Raw genomic sequence first — 24,850 nt, 5'->3', positions numbered from 1 at the left:
GGCGGCAGCAACTAAAGTGTGGGAGGGCGAGCTAAACTACTCGAGCGCAGGCTTCGGCCGCCGCTGCAAGGCCGCACGCCAGCCGCCCCTTCCCTTTTCGCTCCGCGCGCGGCCGGCCGGCCCCGGGGAGGTGGAGGGGAGGAAAGAAGGAGGAGGAGGGGGCGGCTGCGGCTGAGACTCCTTCGCCAAGCGCGGCGCGCCTGAGGGAGGCAGCGGCGAAGGCCTTGGCGGGGCCGGGAAACGGAGCCTAGGCCCAATGCGGGGCGGGAGGACGGCTTTGTGGGTTTTTTTTCCCCTTTCCTTCCCCCTCCGTAGGAAACCGGTGGGATGGCGCTAAGGCAGCTCCGCTGGAGTCTAATGTAGAGGACAGCTGTTTACAGGAACTCTTTTCCCTAAGACAATAAAGGACCCTGGGCCCCAGACCCGTAAGGGGGCGTGGGGGGGAGGGAGGCCGTGAGGAATTCTAGTTCTTCAATCCTCCTATTCATATAAGACCTTGCAAATTGGGTGGTGGTGAAGGAATTCGGGCAGATGTTGGAGTCTCCTGGGAAAGTGTGTCACAACTTTGGTTTGTACTTGTGCTTTTTCTGCTCTGCACTTTTGCTCTACCAAAGAATGGGGAGAATGGGATAAAAATAATTACATGACCCTTAAAGGTACTGCCAGGTATCAAGGAGAGCTTAATATTTGGATGCTGTAGTAGGTAACAACCTAACCCACGTAAACATCCACTAGGCAAAAAGGTGTAAACTCCAAAACAATTGAGATGAAGAGCTGCTAACTAAAGCTGCTTTCTAGGTTGCACTCAATACAGCACAAAGTGATTTTGACATGAAAGTACAGGTGCAGCAGTTGCTATATACCTACGCATAGTCTCAATTCATAGAGAATTTTTTGAATCCGTAGTCTTGAAGAACCTCTGTTTCTGCAAAATACAATTGCAGAATTATATTTATTATAATTATATATAATTGTTCTCCACAAATAAGATCTTATTGATTAAAATTAAATGGAAATACTTAAAATTAAATACTTGGATAAAATATAAAAATAAGCTTTTTATAGAGACAAAGTATCATCATGGAATGCCTCTTACCACAGTATCATCTAGGAATGATAAAATGAAGTGTTATTTCTTAAACTGGTTTGTGTTTTAAGGAGAAGATCATGAATATATTACATTCATGTTTGAAAAGTTTGCTGTCTTAAATAGCTAGAAGTATGAACATTCTACAATATATTAAAGATATTGGTGTACAGACTACTATCTCTCTCAATTAAGAGTCAGAATTTTAAATGCATTATTTTGAATAGATTCCCTGATCAGTGGTAGAGTTCATTAATAGAAAATAAAAATCAAACATCCAGAATCTGTATTGGGTCACATTCTGAATAACTTCTTACGTAGATCTGCAGATTGCTTTGACAGCTGCAACGCAAACTATTTTTGAATTGTTTTGAATTGAGTTGTTTGAAAAACTGTTGGTGATATAGCATAGAGATTGTGTCCAAAAATAATACTAATCTAGAATATGCCTACGTATATACTTTAAATGTCAGATACTAACTTAAAAATCTTGATAATAAAAGCATCTATTGTAAATTCTAGGTATAATGCCTCATTTAAAATTCTTTTTTTTAAATTTCTTATAGGCTCTTAAGTACACATCAAAGAGTCACCCCAGTGGTGGTGATCATCGGCATGACAAGATGCGAGACGCCACAGACCCTTCACCGCCAAACAAAATGTTGCGGCGATCCGATAGTCCTGAAAACAAATACAGTGACAATAGTGGACACAATAAAGCTAAAACCATTCATACTCATAGAGTTAGAGAGAGGGATGGTGGTGAGTTTCCTTTAACCTTTGATTCAACTATGATTTTAATATTTAAATAATTTTGCCTCACCATTATTTTAGCTTGCATAACACTGCTGTACATAAAATACATATACACTGCATAACAATGAAATAGGTTTTTAATCATTCTTCCCACTGTACTTTTATTTTTATCATCTTCATCATAAGCAGATTGTTGACTTTTTATATTTAAGAAACATGATCTGACAAGTTGTAATTTTTGAAATCTCCATCTTATTTTGTGTATATATGTTAAGTATGTTTAAATTGCTACTTTTATAGAATTCCTTTGACAATTGGCTAAATCCAGTAGCAAGATATATTAGCACATTACATCTCATACTAGCCAATAAATAAAAATAGCATTGGCTATCTGAAAAGCTTTTTACAAATGTAGAAAATTCAAAAAGCATGCTAACCATTATTTTGGGACACTCTTCTGATATTTTTTACTATCAATAGAAGAGTATTTGTAGCACAGGGTTGAATTGTGGGGTTCTTGGTGCATTTTGAGCTTGCTGTTTTCTTGCAGATGTTTTATTAGCAAACTAGATAATATCAGTACTAGCAAATATCTACAAGTAAACAAACAAGCTCAGAAAGGACAAAGGACCCCATATTGTTTAATATGACAGCATGCTACAGAGTTGCTGACTGCTTTGTATATGAAGGTGTGCTACCCGAAATAAATATGGTAAATCTATTACATGGACTCTTACCTTGTTTCAGCCTGCTGCTTTAACTGTTTGAAAGTAAAGAGAACTTTACAAAGCTCTTTTCATCATTAGGCTTGGTTTATTGTATAGATACATGGCAGCATTCTATATTGTATGCAATGATCTAGATATGGGTTTTTGTTCTTATTAGATTTTCTTGAATTCTTCAGTAGAACGTTTAATTACTATTTTTAAATTTTACTTATTGCTTCATTAAAGCATTCATGATCTATGTTTAAGCAATTTTCAACTCAAATTTATATGTATGTCAAAAAAGACAATTTATTACGGTTAATCTGAAAATAAGGCACGTATATAGATTTCATTTTATAATATAATTTAAATAAAAGGGTAGGCTTAGTTTGGGATTCTGTAAATTACTGGCTTTCCACTAGTAGTTAAGTTATGGTGAATTTACTCAGGTAACTTACACAATTTTCCTTGTTTGTATAAACTACTGGTTTTTTCCTTCCTAGAATAGAGATGTATGGGTACATGTGGAAAGCAGGAAAACAAGAGTGAAAAAAATAAACAGGAAAGGAGCATAAAGGCTTTTAAATGAGTCTCATTATATGTTAGAAGTTGAAAAGATTTTAGGATTTAGAAAATTCAATATGCTTTCAGTGGCATAACTAGATATTTTGCTACTGCAGTCTTTGAAAATATTAATTTTTATATCTGTTTACCTTAGAAGTATAAATAAAATCAGACTTGTGAAATATTCCTACCTGGAGGTTTTATTTATTTATTTGAATTGTGTGCTGCCCATTTTGTCTAGATACAACTCAGAGCAGCTTACAAATATTGAAAACAGGTAAACATTAACATGCTATTTCATAGCTTTCAGGAAACTATGTCTGCATATGCACGTGGACATTTAGTAGTGTAGTTGACTGAATATTGTAACTTGTAAGTCTTGGCATCAAATCCTCCATTCAACCCTGAAGGATTTTTTTCTCATCTACATTCAAATATTTAGGGTTGTAGAAAAATTAAGAAAAGGGGTAATATTGTCATATTGTATAGTGGGTTTTTATAAATAGGATAAATTAAATTAGTGTTACACATTAAAACTTACACATTGTAAATTGTCTTACACTTTGGCTTATTGGCATAGTTATTTGTGCTTTACAAATTCATAAATATTTCCATAAACACTTTTTTATGTATATAAAGTTTTAGATGTAATAATAGTAAGAGTTCTTTTACAATTGGGTTTGATGAATATATTTAACATGTATTCAGGTAAGGGATATTTCAGAATATTTGTATTGAAAATAATTTGCAAAGATTGTAATCTTTGATTTCAAAATACATTTTAATTGAAGTTTATTGTAGTATAAAATACAAGAGACAATAAAGGGATAGGGAAAGATAAGGGGAGAGGTGCAAAGTAAAAGAAAGAAAAAACTGCATGTTCCAACTTTTTTTGGGTTCAGTAGAATACAGAATACAGTTACATCCTCAACTCTTTGCTTTAGGTAATTAATGACTTAGCCATTTTTATAAAAAGAAAAACCTAAAATCAAATTGTCTGCTTTCTGTTTTAAGCATAAGCTCCATAAGTGGCCTCCATGTGGAAGCAAAACTGAATTCATTTTTTCCTTTAATTCCAGAAGTTTTGCTATCTCTGTCAAAAAAAAATTCTATCGATATATATAAAGTCACAACCCCTGGTATGCCCAGATATGGGAGGAAGATCACTACTTCCATTGTCTGTCCTTCGGCTCGTCACAAGAGACCATCCAGACAGAAACCCAATATTTTTTACTGTTGCCTTTTTGTTACATTTGTTATATTTGTGCTGATAAATAAATAAAGGGAGACTAGTATAGATCTATTTCAAGCTATTTAGCTCTCATCAGCTAGCCATACCCTTACTGGGAATCGAACCTGTGCTTTATTGCCTGCTAAATATATATATTTAGTGTCACAACCCCTGGTATGCCCCAATTATTATTTATTATTTATCAGCACAAATATAACGCACACATACACACATATATATATACACACACACACACACATACATATGCATACACACACATATATATGTATGTGTGTGTGTGTATGTATACACACATACACACACACATACATACATACACACACACACATACATACACACACACACACACACACTTTTTTTCTGAGGTCCCTGAAGATGTTTTATGACTTAACCATACTGGCTGTCTATAAAGAAAAATAAATAAATGTGTTGATACTACCTTTAGACCATGAGTATCATCAAATATATGGTAAAGTGCTACAAGTTGAAATTTTTTAATGATTTTTGTATAACTTTTCATGACTTAATTACTTTAATAAAATCATTCCTTTCAGTGTTCTAAATTCTAAACATTTTTTCACTAATGGACAGCAGCAGTTTTTATATTTTAAATATAATTGTTTTAATAAGATAAACCAGAATATTTTTAATTGACATGTCCTTTAGCTGGGTAGCAGAAACTTTGTAATGATTCCAAGTATAGTTACGAATTATAGTTGCAATCTTATACTTTACAATAAGCAACACTAGGACTTAATGTATAATTGAATATTAAAAGAAATTTAAATTATTTAGGACTTGAATTTTTAAATTAGCTTTTCATAGTTGAAATTCAATTTCTAAGCTACTATATTTTGTATATTTATAATGCAGCTATATTTAAAGACAATACTTTTTTAAACTGTACCCAAAATCTTGTGAAGGAGATTAAAATAAGCAAAGTCAAATTATCTCCCTCTGAGCAGTACTTTGATTTCTTTTATTTTTACTGATTCTCTGTAAATCTCTTGTGTGAACCAATATATTTGTTCAGATATAAGTGTAGCTTAATTTCATTGTTACGAATCTTTTCATTTGCTCATCAGAGGATAAGAAGATAGTTGGGATATTTACAAATCTAGCACCTAGGTTGCAGATAGTATTATAATGCAATATAACATATGTAATTATATTATCAAAGTTAATGCTGTTAATATTTTGTTTATGTAAATAATATTGTGGGCATATCATGTTATACTTTGCTTCTAATTTGTGAATCAATAAGAATTATTTATTTCAGAAGAAAATAATACAATTTATTTACCAATAAGTCCAAACTTTTATTAATGTCCACAGTGAGACTTCTTAAAAAAATGAAATGACTAACTTGTCAGTTCAATTAACCATAAGAATATTTCTGTTTTCTTTACCATTTACCTTAATAGGAGGGCACATTTTATTTTCTCTTCAAGTTTTAGCTGTTAAAATTTCATTCTCCAAGTAACTTTTGGGGGCTATATGGTGGGTTTTGCTGATTCAGTGAATTGAACTAGAGATACCAGGAAGTTGGAATGTTCTTATTTTTTCTTTCTTTGGAATCCTGTTCAGTCTTTCCTAGTCGGCACTGTACAGGATAAGGACAGATACATATAGAAATGTAATTAGATGGGAGATGAATTTAGTCCAGATGATACTTGATATTGTGGAGCATTATTCCACTGGAGGTAAGAACTTATCCCTCCCTTTTGGCTTTTCGAAAAGGTATCAAAACACTGGAGGTGAGCGATGAGATAAGATCTCATCCCCATCCCATCTATTTATTGGCTCTTGAGGGCATGGTCCTAGCACAGTTTTTACTATTTGAATGTTGGTTCATTTTAATATTTTAACTTTTTCATTTATTTCTGTAATTTTAAACCATCTAGAGTTACCTTGTAGGGCAGCATGGAAATTTAATAAATAAATTTATTTATTTATTTATATCTCAACGCCTTTGTAACTTTCTATAATAAGAAGTTGCTACTCTGTTTTGAAGTTAAACAATTTAATTTATAGAATTGAATATATTCAACATAACATTTGTAGTCATTAATGTACAGTATATATTCAGTTAATATAGAAGTAAATGCTCGATAATTTTTAAAAATAAATTATATCCTTTAAATGGCTTGTTTAAAAATTGGGATCCTCCAGATATGCTAGAATTCAGTACTATATTAAAATGCTCTTAATTGCTGAGATAAGTTCTAATGCATACCTTGCCAGTACTGACTTTTGCTTGATCAAGTCATTGAAGATTTTAAAGGTCAGTACTACAATCCTGCAAATATGTCTAGACAATAAGTAGTCACTTACTTAAAATGTCAGTCAATTTACTATAATTTTATTTTGGAGAAACATTCTAAACAAGCGATTCCAATTTTAGACAATAGTTTAAGAAATTGTTATTTTGATACATTACAATTCACATTTTGATCTGGCTTCAGGAAATATGTGCTTTGGAACATTGTAGATGATGACTGAAATTGGAGAGGTGATTGTGGGAGTATAGTCCTAATGGACATGCTGTGCTTTCAGTGCTTTCTGAATTGAGGTGGACAATGGGCTACAAAAATAAAGTTAATAAAATAGAGGAAGGCAATGACTAATTCAGACACAATATGAAAAACAATTTGAAAAATAATGTGACATTAAATTACAAGGAAAAAAATAAAATACTTTCCCCAGTGGTAATATACAGTTGTGAAAGCTGGATATTGAGAAAAGTAAAAAAAAAATAGACACCTTCAAAACGACTGACTGCTCTCTTAAAGTTGTGATCAGTTCTTGGAAAAGTTATGTATTGTTACTAGAGGAAGATTGGGATCGCATTTGTCCTTGAGTTGAACTCTGCTTGATTTCATTGAAATAATTTCATTCAATTAATCAGTCATGTCCGACTCTTCACAACCCCATAGACCATAGCATGCCAGGCTCCCCTTTGTCTTTTGGAGTTTGCCCAAATTCAGGTTCATTGCGATGACGCTAGCTAACCATCTCATTCTTGGCTGTCCTCTTCTCTGTTTGCCTTCTATTGTTCCTAACATCAGGATTTTTTCTAATGAGTCTTCTCTTCTCATTAGGTGGCCATAGTGTTTGTGCTTTACCTTCAGTAGTTGTTCTTTCAAGGAACAGTTAGTATGTATTTCCTTTAGGATTGTCTGATTTGATCTTGTAGTTTGGGGATCTTCCAGCACCACAATTTGAAGGCATCAATTTTTCTATGCTCAGCTTTCCTTATGGTCCAGCTCTCATAGCTAGGGAAACCATAGCTTTGATTATGTGGACCTTTGTTGGCAAGGTGATATCTCTGCTTTTTAATATGTTTTCTAAGTTTGCAATATCTTTGCTGCCAAACAGCAAGTGTTTTTTAATTTCATGTGTGTAGTCACTATGCAGTGATCTTGGTGCCCAAGAAAATAAAACTATTACTGCTTCCATTTCTTTTCTTAATTAGGAAGTAATGATAAAATGATCTTAGTTTTTTTCAGGTAAGTTTTCAAGTTTCAGGCCAACTTTTGTACTCTCATTGAAATAGTACAGTAGTTTAATTCTGGACTCCTTAATCAGGTATGGCTTAAAGGCTTTCTATTGCAGGCCTGGCAGGATTGGTTCACAAGTGTTGATCATTTTTCATTTCATATTTTGGTGTTTAAAAGATGCTTTTGGGTATCAGTTTCTCTCCAATATTGTTTAGCAATTACTGAAAACACTGGGGAAAGTTATGTGGAGATTTAAATCATTTATTTATACCATAGTAAATTCCTCAGATCAGCGGTCTCTAACCGTTCCACCTTGGTGGGCCAGCACATGGGAGAGCATGTGACTTGACAGGTCCATGTGCGCATACAGCTCCATTGGTGCGAGTGGCAGGCGTGCATACCCTCTGCTCATGCGAATGGAGCTTTCCGCATAAACGGTGGGCCCTTGTGCTCATGTGGAAGTTCCACTTGTAAAAACAGAGGGCACTTGAGTGGAAGGCGCTTGTGTTCATGCACAAAACTTGCATGAGTGGAAGGTGCTTATGCTTGCTCACAAAGCTCCATTCGCATGAATGGAGCTTCATGTGTAAATATCATCTGTTCTCACAAGTGTAGCTTTGTGTGCAAGCACAAACACCCTTCGCTCAAGCGCCTTTTCTCACAAGTGTAGCTTTGTGTGCAAGCACAAGCCTTCTTTGCTCAAGCAACTTTTTTTTTGCCCAAGTGGAACTTTGTGCATGAATGGAGCTTTGCGTGTGCAAGCTTGCCCATTGCTCACACAGCCCAGTTTCGAACAGGATGTGCCCTGGGAGTTGGGGACCCATGTCCCAAACTTCAAGTTTTGAGTTTTTAAACAGGTGTCCAGAGCTCCAAATTAAGATCATGCAATTGTGCTTTGGACTGTAAAACTACCTGATCAAGATGAGCCCCTTTGGTCCTCAGTGAAATTACTTTCCCCTTGAAATACTGGGTTTGTAGTTTGGAGAGTTTTTCTAAAATGATCATTTACTGTTTTAGTGCTTAAAAAACTTTTTTTATCTTGGATAATTTTGGAATTGATTGAATCATACAATATTTTAAAAGGGGCCTTGGGACTTTCTATTTCCTAGGTATTAGATTTTGGTGCTGGGACAGGGGAATGAGATAATTATATATAGGTAGCATAACTTCTGTTTTAAATGTGGCATTAAATAAATATTCTCCACTAGTTTTGGACTGTAAATGCATCATCTTTGATCTCTGACACATTAATTTTAGCTCATGACAGATACAGATAAAAAAATACACAAAGAGAATACCTCTCAGACTCATGGATTTCTTTTGCATGTCTGTAACACTGATTTAAGCTCACCAGAATTTATATTGGCAACTAGATTGGGAGATCTAGTAATGTGTTAATTATTGAGAAGAATAAGTGGACTGCTCAATTCTTTAGGGCAATGTGAAAAAGAAATGGTGTATATAAATGATCAGCAGAGAGAAGGCCTACTGTGATTCTGTTGTCAAAGAACGCCAACTACTGGGATCCAGAAGAAGACCCTTTTCTGCTGTAGCATTTGTCCTTTGGAACATCCTACCCTCCAATGTGAGATCTGCTTCTACCCTTGTATCATTACGTAAAAGGCCTACGCCTTGCCCTGCCAGTTGGCCTGGGAACCCAATGGGGCAATATTACACAGGAGGTTGATAGCGCCTTCCCTCCTCCCGGCTTCCCAACCTGGCCATCTTTTTTTCTGATAGTCACTGTATTCTCATTGTTTTCTTTTTCATTGTTTCATTTTATTGTTTCATTGTTTATTCTTATTCACTGTTAAGTTTACACTTCTTTTAATTTCTCCATTTTTATTGTTGTAAGCTGACTAGAGTATCCCCACTGCAAGATAGAGGCAAATAAATTTAACAAATAAAATGGAGATTGAACTATAATAAAATAGCAGAAGATGGAACCTTGATTCATTTAATTGTAGAAGTGATTGATCTGAAATATATGAAAACAACTGCATTGCAACGTATATGTGTGCCTCATAATTCCAGTGCTTTGTCACATGGAATACAAGGAGCATAAAACTATATGAATGCTTAGAAAACATGCTCCTTGGCTTTTCTTAATAAATGTGTTTCATATGGATGCGATTAACCACTAATTAAAATTTAGACACAAATGGAAAAACATTCAGGTTGAAATCTGAAGATTTAAATAAATATATATTGGAAATCTAATCTATAGGAGATTAGGAAATGACTTTGACTATCCATATGAGGGTTCCTGGGTATTTATATGATGGAATTGCTTTAAATTCTCGGAATTTGAAAGTGATAGAATGAAAAGGCTGGTAGCTGAAATGCAAATGATGGACAATTTAGGGTAGATCCTCTCATAGCCTTGAACTTGTTTATATGTTTATGACAGTAACAAAAGAGGGAGAAAAATCCATAATAATCGTCCTGCTTGCAAATAATACTGAGCTATGGCATTTTGAGCTTCATGTGGTATATGCATCTGGATGATGCCAGGTTGTATTATTATAGCTTCTCCCACATTTGTTCATCACTTTGGTATCAGCTCTTTTGAGACACATGATTTAAGGGTAGGTGGGGGAGATTAAAAATTCTAAACATTGGTATTAATAGCACTACAAGAAGAGGTGGTGCTGCTGTTACTGAATAAGTAATAAAAGTGCAGTTTGATTGATTACATGTCATCAAATAATTGTTGACTCTTGGCAATCACATAGGTAGATTTTCTCCATTATGATCTATCCCTAACATCTTGCATATCTTTGAATGGTGCACTTATTAACAGTGTAACTGAGTCTCTACTTGACTGTTGCTCATTCTCTTTTCTTCAACTTTCCTACTTTCTTACTAATTTGAGCTTGGTCATTTGTGCCTTCAGAACTCTGGGTTGATTTTATAATGATCCATTTTTTGGATCATACAGTTCAGACCTGAATTCCTCTCATGGAGTATAATCTCTGAGAGAGATGGCAGCAAAAATATTAAATGAAACACACAATATTGAGCTTGCACTCTTTCCCAAGAGAAGATACTTGCATCTAAATAATATTATGGCTAACTTTAGTTGTTCACTTAAGCAAAAAGGAAAGGCAATCCTTCTGATTTTCATCTTTAATTTTATTATTTTAAAACAGGTTTCGAGCCAATTTGATCTAGTGATTAAGGCAACAGGATAGAAACCAGGAGGATGAGTTATTGCCCCAATTTAGGCATGAAAGCCAGCTAGGTGACTTCGGGCCAAGCACACTTTTTCAGTTCATTCACCTCACAGGATGATGGTTGTGGGAGAAAAGGCGAGAAGGAAGGAGTTTCTACTAACTTATGTCACTTCTGGAATGTCAAAGCTTATGCGGTTTAAATTATGAGATAGAAACACAATTAAAATATGAATAACATGGATATTTTATAGCATAAGTGTGATATTTTACTTTTACTACTGCCATCTTACAATTAAAAAAACTTTATATAACAGATATCCAAAATATTCTTAATATGAAATGGAAGCTGTGTAGGAATAAAAAAACATACAATGCAAATATAGGTATACGTTTGAAAATTTATATTTTATTTATATAGAAATATGAAAAATAAATATTGCCGTTTCAGTTACAGAACACCACAGTAAAACAAGTATTGTAATAAAGTAGGTCACATTAATGTTTTGATTTCTCTGTAGAAGTTATGTTTGCACTATTACATCTACGAAAACTAATGTATAAGCCTTAATTAAAAATACCTATTGGTAAAAAATGCTAATGATCATATGAGCTTCATTGAAGTATAATTTTTGGGTGGTGGAAAGCATTGTTAGGCATATATTGTATGCCTATAAATGTAACCACCCATAACTGGAACATAAGCCAATTGTATTAGCTAATCATTCAGAATTGAATGATGATATTGTAGTTGTTGGATCACTTGACTGCGTTTGAAAACATTAACTATGGTATTTATCTGGCCTGCCTTGTAGGGATAGGGCAGGTGTGGCATTATAGGTTGTCTTGGTGGATTGCACCAATAAGCAGATATACAGTAATGATAAAAAATGATTACAGAATCCAGGCTATATTCTCAACGTGAGAAGTTCATTCAGCGTAGGGCCGCGGTGTGTGTGTGTGTCACACGTCCATGCGCAGGGGGCACAATGTGGGGGGGAGCTTAAATAATACGGTGTGGGCACATGTGCGTGTGCAGTAGCGTGTGTGTGTGCTTTTGGCACCCGAGGCGAAAAAGATTGGCCATCACTGTGATAGATCATACAGATTCATACTTGTAAGTTTTTAGAGCAAGTTATATTAGTAGAGAAGTTGTTTGAGATGAAGTCTGCTTTTAATCAAATTTTTATGCCTGCATATTAATTATTCTGAAGTATGTTGTTTGAGGATTTATAGACATCACATTTTGAAGTTATATTGATTTTTCCTGAATACTGGCATTTTGAGCATGCAGTACAGATAGTCCTCGTCTTACAACCATTTGTTTAGTGACCATTCAAGTTTGTAGGTTTAGTGACCTAGAAGTGCCCAAAATGTGACTTGCTATCATTTTTCACATTTATGACACCACATAATCAAAATTCAGTTGATTGGCAACTGGTTCATTTATGACAGTTGCATGACCCCCTAGGTCCCCCTTTTTGCAACCTTCTTAACAAGCAAAGTCAATTGAGATGCCAGATTCACTGTAGTGATTTACTTAACAATTAGGGCAAAAAAGGTAGCAAAATGGGGCAAAATTTACTTAACTATCTCAGCAACAGAAATTTTGGGTTCAATTATGGTCATAAGTTGGGAACTACTTGTATACTTTTTAGGTAAAATTGTGGGAGGAGCAGAAGTATTCTGTAGGTCAGTGATGGGCAACCTTTTTGGCGTGGTGTGTCAAAAATCGGCAACAAATCGAGCATAACTCGCGTTGTGTGTCACTTCGACAAAAACATAATTTTGCGCAATTTATAGTTTAAACTACAAAAATGTATAATTGCAATATATAATTGTATTTAATAAACCAAAAACAAATTATTTAACATACCTGCTTAGTAACTTCTTTGTTCATCAGTCGATTTCGTATGTTGCCCTTGATATTATTGAACTTGTTTGGGGTGCCGTGAACCAGGGCTGTGGAGTTGGCTGCTTCCAGCTCCACGTCCTCATCAACATGCCGCTCCAGCCCGCCCCTGCTATGAATATTCCTAGTGACGCGAGGGCGAAGAATATGAATATTCATAGCGGGGGCGGGCCGGAGCGGCATGTTGATGAGGACGTGGAGCTGGAAGCAGCAGACTCCACAGCCCTGCCGTGAACTGAGATAAGTGAGGGGGAGGGCGAATTCTTTAACTAACCAGGAGTAGACTCTCTGTGCCGGCCTGACTGGAGAGAGGCGCGCACTGTTCCCGCGCTCCTCTCCTGCGGGTCCTCCCTCGCCGTGCTGATGACATGTGTGCGCACAGCACGCACGCCTTACCAGCAGCCCCTGCGCTCAGAAAGGGGCGGCGGCGATACAGTAAGTGAGTGTGGGTGGGGGAGATCACACGTCCCGCCCGCCCCGTTCCTCCAGCACAGATTCTTTCATCCTCGGCGGCCGTGCAGGAGCCGAGGATGAATCGCATGAAATCCTGTGCGTGTCACCCCAAATGGCTACGCGTGTCAGCACTGACACGCGTGTCATAGGTTCGCCATCACTGCTGTAGGTAGTGGTTAGTGAATATTTAAATGAATAGGATGGGCCGTAAGATGGGCAGCTACAAAATTTGTATCAATAAGTATGCACATAAATAATAACAATGCTAGAGAACAATATACTTGATGGAGAGTAATTCTATTGTGAGATTAAAATAATGAGGGGCGTAATTCATATTAATAACAAATTATGTTCAGTATAATTATTACTAAAATATATTAAATTACATTCAAGATGTTTAAATAGAGTGTTGCTAAGTCTTGCTTTATATACCTGTTGATGCTTGTCCTTTAATCAATGATTTCAGAATTAATTGTTAAGAAGAGCTATAAAATTGCATATATGATTATTTAGTGATAAGAAAGTTCATAGTAATAAGTAATGAGATTTCTGAAGAGGAAAGGGATCAGATCTAATTTGATCAAAATTATATAAATAACTTAAAATAATAAAATGTTAATAAAAATAAAATCTATAAAAGCAATTATAAGTGAATTACATTTAGTAATTTGAAGAAATAAAATGATTAATTCTTATATATACTATGCATGATACATAATATCAAATAGACACATTGTAATATTAATAAACTTTAAAACTTTGAAAGATTCAGAAAGATGTATTATGGTTAGCTACTTCAGTGCATGTGTAATATTCCCAGTCCCTGGACAGCATACTCATAGTGACTCAGAGCTTTGGCTGCTGCTGCTGAATGCCAGCTCAGTTAACAGCATAGCTCTCCTTATTCAAGATCTTATTGAGGAGGAACAAGCCAACCTGGCATGCATCATTAAGACCTAGCACAAGGGGGCAGTGACCCCCTGGAGATATATCCAGCTGGGTTTAGGATTGGCACCAGCTGAGGTTTAAGGGCAGAGGAGGTAGGATTATAGTGGTCATCAGAGTTGTTTTGCCTTCAGGGGTCTTGTTCCCCAAGCCTCTAATTGTGAGACCTTGTTTCTGGAGCTAGGCTCATGGTACCAGGTGGGATTATTCCAGCCTCTCTGCTACTTAGCAGTCTTCCTGCCTGAGATGCTCGAGGCTGTCTCAGGACTGGCCATGGAGTTTCCCAGACTTATTTCCCAGATTAGGGGACTTCAACCTACCTTTCCTGGGTTCAGTCTCAAAAGCGCCTCAGGAGTTCATGACCACTATGGTGGCCATGAGCCCACCCCAAATCATCACAGGCCGAACTCGGAACAGAAGATCACCAGGCTTGATATTCTTATCATAGCAAAGGAAACATGATCTGGTGATGAATTTAACATTATCTCCCCTGTCATGGTCAGATCATACTCTGGTGTCCTTAAGACTCTCTTATGCCACCCCCACCCCCCATAGGGGGCCAGTCCCATTTGAACTATCCATCCCTGGTGACTGATGGACCCAGATGGGTTCTAGAGGGAACTGGGGGGATATCCTCGGGGTTTACTGCATGGTCCTGCCGAAGCCTTGGTAATGACCTAGAATCAAAAGGCAGGCCAAGCTTTTGACAGGACTGTGCCTGGACAGCCTTTTTTTTATCTACCATCCTGATATTCCCTGTGATTCACAGAATAGTTCTGAAAAGAGTTGAAGAGATATTTAAAGGAAAACTGACTGGACACAATTAAGCCTCCCTTTTGGCAGTAAGAGTTCAACACCTCAGGACAAAGTTACTCAGATTTTTTCCCAGTTGTAATCCATGCATGGTGCCATGACCATGTGAGATGCCTAGGAAAGGTCTTGCTTTAGTTATCTGGGAACAGTTCTAGTCTGTTGGACCTGAGGAAGTGGTCAATGCTATCAGTGCAACCACCTGCCAATTAGATCCTTGTCTCTAATGGTTAGTGCAAGCCTCCAGCACTGTAATTAGCAGGTGGGTTCAGTGATAAATCCTTCATTGCAGGAGAAAAAGTTTTTAGCTGTTTGCCCATCCTCAAATCTGGACATCTTTTGTCCAGTTCCCCATCTTCCCTGGTGGTAGAAAGATGGTTGCTTTTGAGAGTTCTGGATGAAAGAACCTGGAAAGTATCTGGACCTCTTTCAATTAGGATTCAGGCCTGGTTATGGGAGAGAAACAACAAGAAGTGGTTACACTTTTTGATGATCTTTGATGAGAGTGGTATAACAGTATCCAACCATCCTTGTTCTCTCAGCAGCTATTGATATCACTGATAATAGTACTCTTTTGGGCTGGCTACAGATTCTGAGGGCATAGTCTTACTCTGGTTTATCCCTTTTCTCCAAGGCCGGCCCCAATTGGTGTTGACAGGCAGTAAGACTTCTAGCCCACGACTGCTGTTTTGTGGCATTCTGCAGGGCTTAGTACAGGTAGCCATCAATTTATGACCATGATTGATCTCACAATTTTCATTGCTAAGACAGGCATTTGTTAAGTGAGTTCTACCCATTTTACAACCTTGTTTGCTACAGTTGTTAAGTGAATCACTGCAGATGTTAAATTAGTAATATAGTTGGTAACAGGATCTGGCTTCCCCATTGACTTTGCTTGTCAAAAGGGCACAAAAGATTATCACATGACCCACAGTACACTGTAACAGTCATAAATAGGAGTCCGTTGCCAAGCATCTGGATTTTGATTACGGACCATGGAGATGCTGCAATAGTTGTAAGTGAAAAATGGTCATAAGTCATTTTTTTACTGCCATTTAACATTGAACTGTTGTTAAATGAAGTGCTGTAAGTGGAGGATTACCCTACACTCTCTCCACTCCTTTTAAACCTCTATATGAAGCCTCTGGGTGAGAAACTATCACCATGGGTTTAGGTATCATCTGTATGCTGATGATTCTCAATTTTTATCTTAACTCTTGGCGAGCCAAGTGATGCTACCTCTGCCCTCTTGTGGTGCCTGGAGTTCATAGAGATCTGGATGGGGGACAGCAACCTTTAGCTGAACCCTGGCAAGACTGAGTAATTTTGAGTGCATGGAGCTTCATGATCTTTGACATATTAACTCTGGAAGTGATAGCATTACCCCAGACAGACCTGCTCCATAACTTGGGGGGGTTGTCCTGGACTCACTCCTACTCAAAGAGAAAGTAGCATTCATGGCTAGGAGAGTCTGTGCACAACTTTGAGTTATATCTTGTGGCCTTTCCTGGATCAGACATCCCTAGGTTCAGTCATTGAAGGCCTGGTTGTCTCACACTTGGACTACTGCAATGTGCTCTTCATAAGGCTAGCTTTGAAGAGCATTTGGGAGCTTCAACTGGTGCACAGTAGAATGGTATGAGCAGTGTTTGGGACCCTTTGAGTGGTCTTTGTTACAAGTTGTTCCGTAAACTGCACTAATTGCTGGTTTATTTTTGGGTGCAAGGTGTTGGTTATTGCCTGAGGTGAGAAGGGCTCCCACTCTTCTGACTTTCCATGGGAGCTTGAGGATCTGGCTCTGCCAGTTGACTTAAGGTTAATCAACTACCAGGTGTGGTACTGCCCTAATGGGGCCTCAGTGGGAAAGTACTACACTGGAGATGGTTTATTAATTAGTAGCAGCTCCTCTCCACAATACATTCTGCTCCCTTGTTCCCATCTTTCAGTATGTATGTGTGAGTGAGTGAGTATCTACCTACCTACTTACCTATATATCACCTACCAATCTAATTAATTTAATTACGTAGTTTTACTTGTATTGGTATACTGCCCACTTACCTTGCAATTACATGGGTGACAAAAAATAACAAACAACCAATTTGAACCACTTTCTTCCCATAAAAACTAAATAATAACAGGAAAGAAACTCAAACAAAAGGCTGACTATATATAAATTGATTATACTGGTTGAAGTGCAGGAGGCAATTTGTACACAAGTGCAAAAGCCCAATCTCTCTGATTTTATGAGCTTCATATTATAATTCCTTCATTTATGTCACTGAGAGGTGTTCCTTTTGTTCACTTAATTAGTTTTATAAAGAGGAATATCTGATGCTATCAAAAACAAGTAGATGGTTGCAGACATTTTTAAATATGCCTTTGATTGTTAACATTGGGAGGCATTCCTTCCTTTTATGGGTTAATCTTAAGCCTTTATATAATGTTTAAGGATTTCTTCTCTGTCCAGCTACCTGCTTCCCTTTGCTAGGTAGTAATAATTATTAAACTAGTATATCATTTGTGCATTTATATGTTTAGTACCGCATTTTTTGGAGTATAAGACACCTTTTTTCCTCAAAAAAGAGGCTGAAAATCTGGGTGCGTCTTATAAATTGAATACAGCATTTTTTTGCCTCGCGAAGCCCCGCCCCTACACCAAAATGGCTGTGCATACCCTTGAGAAGGTTTTCAGAGAGCTCCTGGGGGTTGGGGAGGGCAGAAATGAGCAAAAATAGGGCCGTTTTTTGGTCCAGCCCCCAGCAGCACTATAAGCCTCCATAATGCTATGAATTAAATTTTTTAGACATAAAACGGGCTGTTTTTGGCCCTCCTGGAGCACTCTGCTTCCCCCCCCCCAAGGCAATTAATGTCTCTTTTTTTTGAAAAAGAACAGGCCTGTTTTCTCAAAAAATGGGCCGTTTTTGGGAGGTTTGAAATCTCTTTAACTGATTGATGAGAATTACATTTATCAAGTCTTAGGTGCTGCAGATTGTCAGCGATTTTCTTCTCCAGCACATGGATCATCTACCTACCTACCTACTCTCTCTCCCTATCTACTGTATTTCTGTCTTATCTTTCTATTTCTCTCTCTATCCCTCTACCTACCTACCTACCTACCCCCCTCTCTCTCCCTACCTACCTACTGTATTTTTCTTTCTCTATTTCTTTCACTCTATCCCTTTATCTACCTACTTTTTTTAAAAAATTGCCTCTTCAAAACCTTGGTGCATCTTATACTCCGGTGCGTCTTATACTCCGAAAAATACTGTGTTTCTTAGTGGTTTATGTGTAATAGTGATTATGTTGTAAGATCTCAATAACCTTTGTGTAAAACCACATTGGTAGATTCTGTCATTCTTTGTTTTTTCTTCATTGGAATTGTCTAAATTGTGTTTTCATTTTCTCTTGTTTAGGAATTTCCTTCTATCTTGAAGTTAGCTTTTTTTCTTTAGCTTTTCCTATCATGGAATGCTAGTTATTGTACAGAGTTCTGATTCTTTCTTTTTTCCCTAGCGGTATTTTCCCCTTTTTTATTATATATGTTTTTATTTTTTAAAACAAACATAAACAAACAAAACACATAACATAAAAACATCTTCAATTCCGTGCAGTGTGTCAATTGGTAACCAAGGTTTTTGTGCATCCTTTCCATTAGTCATCTCTTAAATTTTACATAGTCACATATTGTCAATCAAGTATATTTGTATACATTATTATTATAGTACTTCATTTGTTTGACTGTCACTATTATTTCTTTGTTTTAAACAAGGTATTCTAAATATGGGTTCATTTATATTATAATAATTTGTTACATCATCTTCAACATATCCAATAAGTATTTTTTTTATATCCTATTTTAAACCAGTCTCTTATTTTGGTGTTGGTAACATTCTCTAATAAATTTTCAATTCCATATTATTATTTTTTAATCTAACCACTAATTAAATAGATCCCATGTCCTATAAAATTGTTTATCTTCTTGTTCTCTAATTCATATGTCAACTTAATCATTTTTGCACATTCCATTGCTCATATCATCAATCTAATATGTATGCATAAAGTTATGATTATTAAACATTCATTGAATATAGCTATTATTACATCCTTTTTATGTGAAGCATACTGAATTTAAAGTAAATTTATATTATGACATTTCATTACATCATCCTGGACTTATCCAATGGTGTTACATCTTTATTTTCCATTCTATATAGAATTGTTTATCTTTTATTTAAAAAAAGGCTTTTCCACATCATCTCCATGGTCCTCATTTACAGCTTATATAAAATTCCATATATCAAACTAGTATATATAAATGCATTATTATCATTATTAATCATTTATTTGACTATAACTATTATTAGTTTGTCTTATACATAACACTCAAAGTTTAACTAAGTTTAACTTAATTTTATTGTGACATTTCAGTTCATCATCCTGTATCCTTCTAGTAGTAGTGGAGTCCAATATCTCTTGCCATTTCTGTCTGTTTGTTTGTTTTGTTTCTTTTTTGTCTCCCCTTTTCTTCATCCTCTCCTTTTTTTCCTAAATCAATACTTGGTCAGCTGTTTTGTGAATAAGTAAGACTTCCACAGTGACATTTAACAACCTAAATAACTATACATACTCAGGAAAAGAATGTAGGTATTTCCTTTATGCTGAAGAAACAAAAGCAGTTTGTATTTTGAGTAAAAGTTTTAAAAATGAGCAACTTATATTTATAATGTATCTAAATAAAAACATCTATTCTGTCCGAACAAATTCAGTATTGAATGTTACGAAGCTAAATTGGGGCAGAATGAATGTGTAGAAAATTCTAATTTTTCTATTATGAAACTGGATAAACAGATGTCTGAAAATATGTAAAGAAAATAAAGTTGATACTGCATTAGAATTGAGCTTGAACTGATATCAATTGCTATTTTAAGATCTCTGATGAGGGAAACAAGGAATTTGAGGCAGGTTGAAAATAATTGAAATATGGAAGGTGGCAGCATGATTAGGGAAGTACCTGCCTTAAAGTAAAAAAAACAAAAAACAAATTGCTTGGTTCTATGTTATTAAAAAAGCTAAACTTAAAAGTTCAGGATTTTTCTTCATTTAAGACCTGGATGTAGTTATAGCACACTTTATAGATCAGAGGTCAAACTGGTGGCCTGTGATCCGGATGCATCATGTGCAGGCCATGCCCAACTCAGCTCTGCAAATGGCGATAAATGTTGCGAAATGTAACATCAAGGCAATGTGATGTGGCACGTTTAACACCCATGCTACAGATCAGCGATGGCAAACCTTTTTTTGCTCGCGTGCTATAAGGGGGGGGGAGAGCACATGGGGGTCATGCGTGGGCATGTGGCACTCATAATGCAACATGCGACCCCCCCAGTGTGCATGCGCACATGAGAGGTCCTCCCCCCCATTTTTTGCATGCTTTTTTAGCCCACCCCAGGCTCCAAAAGCTTTATAGGAGCCTGGGGAGGGTGAAAACGCCCCCCCCCGAGGCCCTCAGGAGGCTTCAGGGATTTTCAGGAGGCTTCCCTGCAGCCTCCAGAGGCTTAAACCGGTCCTACGAGCAAAGTCATTTTTAGTCCTTTGGAGGCTTCAGGGAAGCCTCCTGACGGTCCCTAATCCTCTGGAGGGCTTAAAACGACCCTATGAGCAAACTGGATTCATTTGCCCATAGAGCTGATTTTTTGCGCTCCATAGGCTTCAGGGAAGCTCCTGACGCTCCGGGGGGGGGGAGGGTCTTTTTGCCCTCCCCAGGCTACTATAAAGCCTCTGGAGCCTATGGAGGGCGAAAAATGGCTTTACTCAGCCAAACGTCTGAACTCAGTTGGCCAGCTAACAGGGCAACGCCTTGCATCCTCTGACAAATGGCTCTCATGCCATCTATGGTTCACTATCCCAGTTATAGATGGTTGGGAATGTCAGTGGAGCAAAAGAATAATAAGATCTCCAATCTTTCTCTATTGTTAAAGATTTTAGTGACCATTGTATAAATTATATGGGTAGCTTGGTGGCTAAAGCATTTTTCATTTATCCTGGAAAGACTGCCAACCAGTTAGAAACCATGCATAAGCAAGATTTTTGAAGTTATTTTGACCAAGGAAATGGACATGATTTTCTGTAGAATAAGCTCTACAACTTGTCATGAACCCATGTCCTTGCCGGAGCCAGACACATTCAGGAGCCAGGCACATTATGACTTTTTGGATCAATAAAATTGTCACTGCTTTTCTGAAGGATAAAATAGTTTAAAAATAGATAGTTGTGTTCCCTCTTGAAGAAACTTTCTCTGCATCCATAAAATTTTAATAACTTCTTTCTCCAACCTTTCTTTTCATGGGAATGCAGGTAGTCCTTGAGTAATGACTGTAATGGAGCCCAATAATTGGGAGGACCATTAAATAAACTCTCCATCCCTGCTGACCACAACGCATTCATTAAATGAGCATGCAGATCATTAAGTGGCATATGAGTTGCCTCGAATGGGAAGACACTGGGGAGACAAGCCTACCTGAATTGGTCCTCCCAAGGCGTCCTCCACCCTCTGAGATTACCTCCCAAAGACCTATTAGATCCCACAGACTAGACCTCCTCCGAATTCCATCCGCCGGCCAATGCCGTTTGTCGACTACCCGGAGGAGGGCCTTCTCTGTGGCTGCTCCGGCCCTCTGGAACGACCTCCCAGTGGAGATCCGGACCCTCACCATCCTTCAGGCTTTCTGCAAAGCCGTCAAAACCTGGCGGCTTCCGACAGGCCTGGGGCTGATGAGTTCCCACCCCCTCTCGAATTTGTGTGGCTGTTGGTTGCTTTTAAATTGTTTTTGTATTTTGTTTGTTTGCCTTTTGTTTTTGTCTGTATTATCCCTTTCCCCTTTGGTTTGTTAGCCGCCCTGAGTCCCTTCGGGAATAGGGCAGCATACAAGTGCAGTAAACCTTATAACCTTATAGATACCCCATGCTCTGCTTTCTGCCACTTGGGAGCCATATAGTCCTTTGGGCCTTTACCCCACCCCACCGGTCACAATACCACACTTACCTTTTCAAGGTTTTCAGAGCTCAGGAGGTCAGGGTAAGGAAGGAGGGTGGATCGCTCCATTATGTGTAATAAAAAAAGGAAAACCGAAAGCTTTGTTAATTGTGGTAAAATTAAAGCAAGTGCTAGAAGTGAGAAGAAATTGGGCCAATTTTTCCTTCCTCACTAGACAGTAAGAAATCCTAATTAGATTCCTTGTCATCTAGCCAGAAAAGGAAAACAGATCTCCTACAGAGTTATTTTTCACTCAGAAAAAGACATTCACTTGTGGGAGTGTGCCATCTGGCCATTAATAGAGTGACCTGCCCTCCTTCCCTAGTCCAACCTGATTTCTGAAGATCTTCAAAAAGTAAGTGAGCAATCAGTGACCAAGGGTGGAGAGAAATATGTGGAACCCAGTGGGGAGACAAAGTAGGCCCATTGCATGTGGACACCTGGGTGGGGGGTGGGGATAGGTGTGGAAGTGCTGCAGCATCTCTGTGGTCAGTCATAAGGAAAACCAGTACAAAGGTGTTGCAGCGGACATTCTGTATTTTTTGGACTATAAGACACACTCCCTCCCCCCCCCCCCAAACTGGATGGAAATGTTTGCTTATAAAGCGAATATTGTGGCGGGGGAGAGGGGGGTTAGTGTGGTAATCAGCAGTTATAGGCAGCAGTGATTGCTGGTGGTGCCCATTCGCGGTTAATGGCGACAAACGGGCCGCAGCTGTGGCAAATGGGCTGTGGAGACAGAGGCAGATTTTTTTTCTTCTTGTTTTCCTCCTCTAAAGCTAATGTGTACCTTATAGCCCGCAGCATCTTATAGTCCAAAAATACGGTAACTTCAGGACTGGATTGTAAGTACTTTTTGAGTATCTGTTCTAATCTCAATCATTCATTAAGCGACCAGTTGTTGTAAATCAAGGACTACCTGCATTGATGAGAAAGGGATTGTGATTCAATTTCAGAGACTGCCAGAACATACAGATTATCTATATCACTGCCAGTCAAGTTTTAAATTAAAACCACATAGAATGAAATAGCATTGGTCACTCTAGTGGATTACTGTCCTCCGAACTTGGCATGGGTGCAATAGTCTCCTCCTAATCTTAATTTATCCTCTCTTCAGTTACTAATACCATTGAACATGGTACCTTCCTGGACTGCCTGTTGAGGGCTGTTCGAGGTATTGTTAGCAAGAATGGATGGATGAGTATATGGATAAATTGTAGGATGGTAGAATCTTTCGTTGTGAATTTCATAGTTTTTATATTGGTACTTTAGCATATTTTTCAAGTACTCTTTTAGAATGCTTGTTTAAATCTGGTTGTGGCAATTTTAAATTCTGATTGAATATTTTTCTGGGAAGTTAATGATTTTTACATACATAATATTTTATTGTTTATATTTCAATTCCAAAACTCTTTTTTCTTTTGAAAATATTAGAAGACATTTTTTGCAGTGGCATTGGTACAGAACAAAATGTGTGTATGCATGTATGTATATGTGTATCTGTGTGTGTATGAAAGAGATGATGGTTCTGCACCAAGGTAAATTAAAATGTAAAATATTGAATTTAAATAATTGGGAAATAACATAAATCATTGTTTTCTAGGGACCAGTTATTCTCCACAAGAAAACTCTCATAACCACAGTGCTCTTCATAGCTCAAATTCACATTCTTCTAATCCTAGCAATAATCCAAGCAAAACATCTGATGCAGTAAGTACTTACATTGAATTTGCTCAGTCAAATTTTATTATATTTTGTATACAGTTTGATCCCCTTCTCAAGAAATTCTTGATAATTGCAGTTAATAGAAATCAAACAAGCAAAATTACATACACCATATTTTTCAATGTATAAGACGCCTTCTCTACCCCCCCCCCAAAAAGAGGGTGAAAATCTGGGTGCGTCTTATACACTGAATACAGCATTTTTGGCTTCCTGACTACCCCGCGCATCCCATTTTTCGCAAAAATGCTTGCGCAGAGGATTTGCGAGTGAAATGATGCCCTTTTTTCACAAAAATGGGGATGTTGTTGCCCTCCCAAGACCCTAGGAGCAATCTGCAGGACTCCCAAATTGCATGCCTGGACCCGTGTTTTGCCTTCCAAACCCCATATGTGTCACGTTTATGCCCTCCCTGGTCCCTAGGAGCACTTTGCAGGCCTCCCAAACTCTCTGCATGCCCCGTTTTTCACAAGAAACAGGGTGCACAGAGGGTTTGGAAGGACTGCAGAGTGCTCCTAGGGGGTGAGGAGGGCAAAAACTTTTAAATTTTACTTCTTCAAAATCTTGGTGCATCTTATTCTCCAGTGCATCTTATAGTCTGAAAAGTTAAAAATAGCAGTTTGGATATCATTGTATCAGCACTAGTTTAATTCTCTTAAACGAAACTAAATTATCTGTTACCATTTAAAAGTTGATGAGTTATATTGTTAAACCAGTTAAGATTTCTAAATTAATCTGCTTATCCACCCACCTGCCCACTTTATATGACTGCCCATCTCAATAAGTGGAAAAAAAAATTACAAAAAAGATAGCAGCCAAGCAGCATCAACTGAAATTACTAACCAGCCAAGAACCTACTCCTTGTACGTCTTCAGCACCTCAGGCCTGGGTACAGAAACAAGTCTTCAAGGTCTTATGAAAATCCAGAATTGTCAG

The 24,850-nt window shown here is 37.4% G+C and overlaps 1 protein-coding gene across 4 annotated transcripts in view; it reads left to right on the top strand.

Moving 5' to 3' along the window:
• The window catches only part of WAC (WW domain containing adaptor with coiled-coil), a 71,320-nt gene that overhangs the window by 693 nt on the left and 45,777 nt on the right, over nucleotides 1–24,850 (top strand). For all 4 annotated transcript variants that reach the window (XR_015696323.1, XM_087712584.1, XM_087712582.1 and 1 more), the window contains exons 3-4: nucleotides 1,654–1,849; nucleotides 23,796–23,902. Coding sequence is in view for 3 of the 4 variants with exons in the window: in XM_087712582.1 (XP_087568708.1) it covers nucleotides 1,654–1,849; nucleotides 23,796–23,902 (303 nt within the window). In the remaining variant the exon portion in view is untranslated. The remainder of the gene's footprint in view (nucleotides 1–1,653; nucleotides 1,850–23,795; nucleotides 23,903–24,850) is intronic.

This window comes from Thamnophis sirtalis, unplaced genomic scaffold, assembly GCF_051295495.1.
Source record: "Thamnophis sirtalis isolate CommonGarterSnake01/CBP01778 unplaced genomic scaffold, rThaSir2_p1.2 scaffold_4, whole genome shotgun sequence".
Taxonomy (NCBI): domain Eukaryota; kingdom Metazoa; phylum Chordata; class Lepidosauria; order Squamata; family Natricidae; genus Thamnophis; species Thamnophis sirtalis.
This window is presented reverse-complemented; position numbering and strand designations above follow the sequence as displayed.